This window comes from Scleropages formosus, chromosome 23, assembly GCF_900964775.1.
Source record: "Scleropages formosus chromosome 23, fSclFor1.1, whole genome shotgun sequence".
In the NCBI taxonomy this organism is placed as follows: Eukaryota; Metazoa; Chordata; class Actinopteri; order Osteoglossiformes; family Osteoglossidae; genus Scleropages; species Scleropages formosus.
Window position 1 is genome coordinate 4872586 of NC_041828.1, and position 8167 is coordinate 4880752.

At 43.6% G+C, this 8167-nt stretch overlaps 1 protein-coding gene across 3 annotated transcripts; it reads left to right on the plus strand.

Moving 5' to 3' along the window:
• The first annotated feature begins 1551 nt into the window (after window positions 1–1551).
• On the plus strand, window positions 1552–4273 carry mrpl24 (mitochondrial ribosomal protein L24). Of its 3 annotated transcripts, none has more exons than XM_018745606.2 (6): window positions 1552–1713; window positions 2187–2433; window positions 2518–2613; window positions 2987–3090; window positions 3206–3336; window positions 3807–4273. In XM_018745606.2, the coding sequence occupies exons 2-6, from the start codon at window positions 2251–2253 to the stop codon at window positions 3941–3943; spliced, it is 651 nt and encodes a 216-aa protein (XP_018601122.2). In that variant the 5' UTR covers window positions 1552–1713; window positions 2187–2250; the 3' UTR covers window positions 3944–4273. The 3 variants fall into 3 exon arrangements, with proteins under 3 accessions (XP_018601122.2, XP_018601125.2, XP_018601124.2); XM_018745609.2 differs by having other exon boundaries at window positions 1572–1605; XM_018745608.2 differs by lacking the exon at window positions 1552–1713 and adding an exon at window positions 1743–1919.
• The last annotated feature ends 3894 nt before the right edge of the window (window positions 4274–8167 follow it).

Here is an 8167-nt window from a genome sequence, read left to right on the forward strand (position 1 = left end):
TGACTGACGATTTGTATTTTGATTTTTTAATGTTTTGGTCTGAAATGACATAAGGTGGGGACTTGCAGAATTGAGTTTTAAAAAAATTTTTTTTTTTTGTGCTATGACCATTGAATTGCTCACACAAGCTCCTGATGTATACACAAGGGAAACACCTGGAAAAAAGGACACTTTTATTCTTGTTAGGCAGAACAATGCCCTGCTTGTCTCTATGCCTTTTCTTTCTGTTGTTGGATTGGTTTAAGAAAAAATAAACATGTTGATTACAGAAGTGATCTCCACCTTGGTCTTTTCCTATGCTGTTTGCGACTACAATTTTATGTAGAAATGTCATCATTCAAGGTTTACAGACATTAGGGTGCACAATCTAAGTGACTAGTGAATATAATTATACCTAAAATAAAATCCACATAAAAATACCTAAGACCCCCCCATTTCTGTAAGGAATGTACAGATAACTTCCAATTCTTTATTACAGCTCTCTATCCTTGTTGATGTCAGTGGTTCAGTTATAGTAACTGGGGAAAGGCAACATGCGGACATGTCCTGGGTGTCTGAAAACCTCAAATAGCCGAAGAACCAAAAAGCCATTTTGTGAGTTCTACTCAAGTGAGCAGCTAGCTTTTTTTTTTAGTTACACACTCCCAGTGACATCTTTAGCTATTCAAACATGGTTGTTTTTATGAAGAACAGTCTTCTTGGCCATACGTGTGTTAATAAACTTTATTATAAAGGGCTAAGACAACGTATGTTTGGAAAACCGTAGCTAGCAGTTTGGTGCCTCAGGCCAACATCCGCGTGCCAAGCGAAGGTCAAAGTTTACACTGATACACGTGACTCTAGATTGGGGCGTTGAAAAAAGCATAAGCTTCTGATGTGAAATGGAACATTTACTATCAAAAAATATCTGAAAAGAAAAGTGAACTTCACGGATAAAAAGATATTTCCCCTTGTGTTTAAGAGAAACATTAATTATCAAAATATATTTTTAAATAAATCTGTGTGTATTTTTCGGTAAATATATTCACAAACAAAAAATGGTCCAATGCTAAACGTAATATTACCCTTTTTAAAATTTAATTGACATTATGTTAAGACTATAACATAAAGAAAAAAAGACTGACCGTTCAGTTATTTTACTTGTATAACTTGTTGTGTGGAATGTGGTTGCAAATCCTCACAAAAATGTCACTAAGGTTGGAGACATAGTTTTTTACCATTTTGCTCGTTATTGTTTTAATTGTGTGTGAACGGTTCTTAAAACACACACTATACAAATGTTTGTTTTGATGTTGAAACAAAAAAAGCGTTACCGAGTGAACCGCCGAGTGAAAGGTTAAAGGTGACATTTTGATGCACGTGACTTCGAGCGGCGCTGTTTTCATTTTTAGGTGAACATTAAAACAACAAATATGCAAAAATACGGCAACGACAAACAAATCAAAGTGCATAGAACTGTAATTACATCCTTTTATTAGCTCTGTTTTTTTTTTTAAAAAAAAAAAAACTAAACACGAAGCGTTACCCATGGAGCTTTGCGAAGGGTGAAAGGTCAAAGTTGACGCATGTGACATTGAGCGAGAGCTGTGTCTGAGTGGAGTTACGGTTTGTAGTGTAGACGCCGTTTTGCGGTGCTTTTAACCATTATTTTAATTCAACAAGTTATTTTCATTGTGTTACGCTTCTCTTAAGTACTGCTCGCACCCCCAGGAGGTTTGTATCAGATTATTTTCAATGCGCTTTGGTTTTTTATTTTATTTTATTATAATTTGAAGCAGTAAGGATTCAGAGACTTGTCAGCTGAATGTTTTTTATAGCTTATGCTTTGTCTCGTTAGCTCTCTGATGTGTTATCTTTGCTGCTAATGTAGCGAATAAAACAGTGACCAGGCAGGGTTACGATCTAACGATTTGGAGGAGGTAGGTAGTGTCCGAATCCCCGTTTCTGCTGCAGTTCCCTCCTGGATCAGGGTATTTAATTTAACCAGCACTGATGCAGTAAAAGTTCTCTTGATGTATATGGGTAAATCATTGTAAAGTTGCTTCTCTAATATTGAAAGGTATTGGGACCAAGGTGAGATAAAATAACGTTCTAATATTATATAAAACTAAGAGAATCCTGAGATGTTCAGTTATTTTCAAGACTTTTATTTTCACATGTGTGTCTGCTTTAACTGGAATCCGTAGACATTTGGCTGCTGTTTGTGTGGATGTCAGCTTGAAGAGCTCGTCCTTCCCCTCAACCCACACCATGAGGTTGTCTGCTCTTCTGGCCATGGCGGCACGACTCAAGTTGCCCCCCGACTATCGTTTTCCAACGAGCCGCCCTTGGAGTGTAGCCGCCAAGAGGTTAAACCCTCCGGGCAAGAAGAGGAGAAAGGTTTTTGTGGAACCCATTGCCCATGAAGACTGGTCCGTGTTCAGGGGTGACATGGTGAGAGCTCCATTTCAGCCCACACACAGAAAACTTTGTGTGGAATTTTTTTTGTTGCTGTTCTGATGTGGACCTTTCTCTTAGGTGGAGATCCTTTCTGGCAAAGATGCAGGCAAGCAGGGCAAGGTAGTCCAGGTGTTCCGGAACCGTAACTGGGTCATCCTAGAGGGCCTCAACACGGTAAAAACACAAACAAATTATGCTAAATGCTACATGTCGTTTATGGCAGCCATTCAGTTTCTCGCTGTGGCCTTCTTCTCACAACTGAACCTATTTAGTTATTTAACAAGCCTGGTGTAATTAAGTCTGGGCAATTGCACCAGGATCTGGACAGATGTTTCTTTTACAGACAAGTGAATAATCTTTGTCATCTATGATGTATGTCAAGTTTTTATTGTATGTATGGTGGTGATGTGGTTGTGTGTGGTCCTTTTGTTGTAGCTGGCATTTGGTGGTGTGTGGGTTTTTTTTTTTTTTTTTTTTTTTTTTTTTTTTTTTTAAATAACTCTTTAGTTATTTTAAATTATGGACTGATAGTTTAGTTTCCCATCAGCACTATAGGTACATTGGCAGGACTCCAGAATACAGGGGCACCTATATTGCCAGCGAGGCCCCCCTCCTGCTCAAAGACATTGCTCTCGTTGACCCCTCGGACAGGTAAGGTTCAGCCCCTTAGCTCAGTCAGCCACATGGTGGAGATGATATTGAGAACAGATGCCAGTCCTGTGATCGTGAGTCTAATCCATCCTTCTTTCCATTCTTCATGCTGTAGGAAGCCAACACAAGTGGAGTGGAGGTTCACTGAAGAGGGCGAGAGGGTCCGCGTTTCTGTCAGGACAGGCAGGATCATCCCTAAACCGGTGTTCCAGCGTAAAGATGGCATTGTGCCACAGCAGTGGAAAGGTGAGTGGTGACTAATGGAGAGGCTGCAGGTGAGAGAGTAGGGAGCCTGAATGCTAGCTTTCGAATAGGCCTTTAAGAGGAATTTCAAATTTCTCGCAACCATAAATACATGGACATCTTATCCTTATGGACTTGTATTGGCTTCAGTGCTGCAGTCAAACAGATGGCTTCCTGCACCAAGGAGTCACACAGATACATTTTCTTTTATTTTTCAAATTTTAAGGACTTCAGTGTGAAGTACCTGTTTACAACTCTTCCTTTCTTCCTGGATTCAGTGATCATTTACTGTTTCTGTTGCACCTTTTTTAGTCTACAAATGCCCTGTAACTACAGCTCCCTCACACCTTGGAACTTCAGCCTTGTTTTATTTGTATGTTCACTCTTAAAAGAGACTAAAACATGCACAGGGTGTAAGAGCTAATAGAATGTTAACCCCCCCCCCCCCCCCCCCCTTGCCATTTCTTCCTCAGATGGCCCCAAGGACACGTCTCCAGAGGATGCTCTGGAGAAGACCTACAAGCCCTCACTGAAGACCTTGCAGGAGGAAGTGATGGAGAAGCTGGGTATTGAGGAGACCAGGAGGGCCAGGAAGAGCTTCTGGTATTGAAGGCCCAGCAGAGACTTAGATGGACAGACAAGCCATCCAATGGGAAGCCTCTGGTTCAGAGGTCAACATAGTTTTTTTTTAATTTCACTGATTGTTTTGTGTGGCTACAGTGAATTTTTTTTAAAACATTTTTGTGTACACATAAGATCTAATGTTCTACTGATGTAAATTAGCACTTAAGTCAGGCAGACCTGCATCTCCAGTCAAACGGATTTGTTTTTGTTTGGTCTCTTAAGTGTGTGATTGCTTTTCGATGGACTGGCACCCTGTCCGCTTGACAGGAGAATAAACTTCACAGCTGTACATCATACCGTTAATGTATTTTGCATTTTCTGTTTGGGTTGAAGGGTTTGAGTTCACATTATTGTAGTAATAACACTTATTTTTGTTTAGACTTGAGTTTAAAAAAATGTATGTGGCCACCAGGGGGTAGCAGTATACTACCTTAAGAGGAGGTCCTGGCCATTATGTCATCCATGCTTTTTTTTTTTTTTTTTTTTAAACCAGTAAAGGTCATTCCATTAGAGGGTTTAAACATGAGCATAAACATTTTTTGCAGTGCATGCTATTCACCATAGCATAGTAAATGTCAGTGTTGTGTGTGCATCTAAAGGAGAAATGATTTACAAGTGAGAGCAGTATCTTCTGTAGTTCAGGTATGTGTATGTCCTCATCTGACCCAAAATCGGTGGAGCATTGGTTGCCAGACAGACTGTGCCGTCAGGCCTCGGTCCGCTGTTGAGACCACCAGTATTGTATGGATTTGCACTGGCGTTGAGGTTGGGTGGGGCATCGGAATGAGGTCGCTGGACCTTCCAGATCCAACTTAATGTTTTTTCCAAGAGGTGGGGAATTCCAAGAGTAGCACCTGGCCTCAGTTTCCACAGTGAATTCTGAGGGAAAGTGTTGGGTGGAGGTTGGCAAGCCTCTTCTCTGGGTGCCACTGCCTGCATTCTGTGCTTGCATGATTTTCAAGGCTCATGAGTAGAGCAGATCATCTGCTGGCAGCACGGAGACCCATGTGGCTGGATTCCAACAAGGGCGAGACATTAGTGTGCTCTTTCTTTGTCTGTGTGTCCAGGAAAAGAAAGATCCAGCTAGTTCCCAGCATGCTCTTTTTCCCCTGTTTAGAAAGCCCCTGGCACCCTCCTTGGCTCGGGGGAGATGCAGTCAGCGCTATTTCTCCGCTGTGAATTCTACACCGCAACATTAATTATACTCCCCAGACTCCCCCTTCCCCCTCCGACTGCTTCCAGACCCAACCCCAGCTTTCCTGCCATGCCGTTTTGGGGAGGAAAAGGGGGGCGTTGCTGGACCTCTCTCCTGGCTTTCACGCATTCTGTGTTCCCTTTTGCTTTGCAGTTTGGCCCGCATGCCGCCCTTGTGAAAAGCGGCCTTTCAGGGCTCAGTGAAGCCGCCTCCTTCATTGAACAGTTGGAAGTGCAAGGTGGCCACCCCTCCCCCATGAAACAAGGCACAGCAAGGCAGTAATTTGTGTCAGGAGGTGTCTGTCATGAATCCCACTCTGTTGCTCACTGATGCTGGCTGAGACAGGACCTTATATGGTATATTTCTCAGCTGTGTGAAAGGGGCAGATGTTGAAGAATTCTAAAGATGGGTGGGAAACTGTCCGCGTGGCTGAAGCTCTCGTCAGCTTTGCCTCCCCACCAGAGATACTCTGGAAAATGTCAGGTATCGAGGATAGAAAAATTGCCCAATGTATTCGTCTTTTTCTCGGGCTTCTGTGTTTGTAAATTTATATATATTTTTTAAACTCCAACACTGAAAGATCTGTGTGCCTGGGGAGGAAGCAGAGCCTCCAGCCCCCCTTGTGTTCAAGTGATGGATAAACTCGACCCGTTGGTCCTAATGGATTAGGCGTTATCCTAATGAATGCCATCCCCGTCCGCTTTGGGAGCAGTGAACTGAGCGGCGGTTAGTGTGCAGGAGCTCAATGCCTTTTGTGCCTGGTTCTTGGCCGAGGATTCGTCTGCTTTTACTGTAAGTCACAAAGACGGCGTTGTTTGAAGTGGACAGATCGGTTAGCCGACAGCATTACCAGCTTTGCCATAATATCCTGGACAGCTGCAAAAGCAGTCAGCTTGCCGTTAAACTTTATTTTTTTATTTATTTATTTATTTATTTTCCCTGTGGTGAGGTAGGGATGGTGGCGAAACCAACTCGGCGCCTGTCACCATTGGGACATGGGTCCCGTTCCCATGAAGATGGTTCCGACGCAGAGTTCTCATTTGAAGCGGGCAGCTTTTCACGGTGGCACGGTGACACATCACGTAGCACTGGATCCTTGCGGCTATTGGGCTCTGGGTTTGGACGTGGGTTCAAATCTGGCTCAGTGTGTGTGGGGTCTGAGTGTTCTCTCCATGTTTGTGGGATTTTTCTTTGGGCGCTGCAGTCTCCTCCCACAGTCCAAAGGCAAGCAATTCAGGTGAACTGGTGACTTGTACTTAGTGTGTGTGCGTAAATGAGTGTGTGTGATTGTTCTGTGATGTGCTGGCACCCTGTCCACTGCCTCATGCCCTGTGCTTTCATGATAGGCTCTGGACCACTGTGTGCTGGGCCTGGACAAGTGGTTATTGATAACAGATGGATGCATCACTTTCATATTTGTGATCATCCCTTGAAATTCGATATTAGAACTACTGCACTTTACGGTCTTACTTCCATCTTCCAGTAAGAGAGCCTCTGGACTGCACACGTGGAAATGTGGACAGCTCACAAAGTCTGCTCCAGGCAGAGATGCCACAGCTGTGTGACTCCCAGCGTGTTTGGATGGAGGCCACTGTGGACTTCGGTTGCTTCTGTGCCATGAGGCTTATGCGGTTGAGGCAAAACACGCCCTTATGGTTTCCTCCAGCAGGCATGTCACCATCCAAACTGGCCCACGTCTCTAAGCACATGGCAGACGTGGTGAACGTGCAGCCATGAGGTTCCTGGTTTGGGCCTCAGGAAGGTCTGTCCTTCTGTGCCCTTCAGCAAAGTACTTGAATGGCTTTATTAGAAATTGAGGTGTATAGTTGTAAGGGTGAAATTGTAAGGTCTTGAAACTGCTTTTGCGTTAAAGGTAATGCTATGTAATCTTATGCAGCTCAGCCGTCAACAAGAGTTTGGATTGTATGGGAGCATTAGTTAAACAGAAGTTGCCAAGGGTGCAGATTTGGGTCAAGAAGAAGGATGACCTTAATCATCTGCACTCGCTTTTGACTGCTCTGTCCATGCAGCTCCATTAAAATGCTCAGTCGCTTCACCTTGCTGCAGTCGGGATGCAGTGAGATGCTATCACACTGCAGTATTCACCCCCCATGGCCTCAGCACCACTCCTCTCCCCCAGACTTCTCTTATGTAGCCCAATTGCTGCATATCAACCCACCTCATCGCTGTGCTTCTGTGTAGTCCTCTCCTTTGCTGCAATGACAACGACACTACAAAATGTCACCTTAATTACCTCTGTCCCCCAGGTATCCCCACTTCCACAGTGCTTCACTGTCACACACGTTTCCTGATCTGCGTTACCCACCGCAAACCTGGCCCTTACACCCAGCTCTCTTGAACTTCCATTTCTTTGGTTGCCTTATGTGGCCTCTCCTGGATGTCTAGCTTCGGGTCTATTAAGTCTCTTTCCATCTAAACTGTGCCACAGAGAAAGTATTTTGGATAATTTTGCTCATTATTGCAGCTGTGCTATGTTTAAATAGATATGGCACAAAGTCACTGGTAATAATGTTTGTTAAACTTTGGGGCCAAATGTAGCTGCTCAGTGAGAAGTTCTGCTTCTATTTTACGCCTCTCACATGTGAAGTATGTAAACCTAATGAGGAGGTACTGTAGGTGTGGGATTTATTGGCAGAACAACCCAGCATGTTTAATCTGATACAATAAAAAACTGTGAAAATGGAGAACTTGAGAAATTTCATAAAATTTCAGAAATTTTGTTCTAACGTCCAGAAAATGCAAATATTAGGAACAAGGCATTTTAATGTCATTTCCGATGTTCGGCGCCTGCTCGGTATGTATGACGGTGAGAGGGTGACGCAGTGAATAGCACTGGAACTTCGTATCTCCTGAGCTGCAGGTTTGGATGTGGGTTCAAAGTTGGGTTAGTCTGTGTGGAGTCTGTCACCTCTCCCTGCATTTGTGTGGGTTTCCACAAACAGTCCAAAGACACATTTTGGGTTACCTGGTACCTCTAAATTCCAAGAAGTGTGT

Bases quoted from the DNA above. Each gene is read 5' to 3' on its own strand.
- mrpl24 (XM_018745606.2), top strand. From the start codon at position 2,251: ATGAGGTTGTCTGCTCTTCTGGCCATGGCGGCACGACTCAAGTTGCCC. The intron at 3,091-3,205 runs GTAAGGTTCAGC...TTCATGCTGTAG, and splicing joins CTCGTTGACCCCTCGGACAG to GAAGCCAACACAAGTGGAGT. The intron at 3,337-3,806 runs GTGAGTGGTGAC...TTTCTTCCTCAG, and splicing joins TGTGCCACAGCAGTGGAAAG to ATGGCCCCAAGGACACGTCT.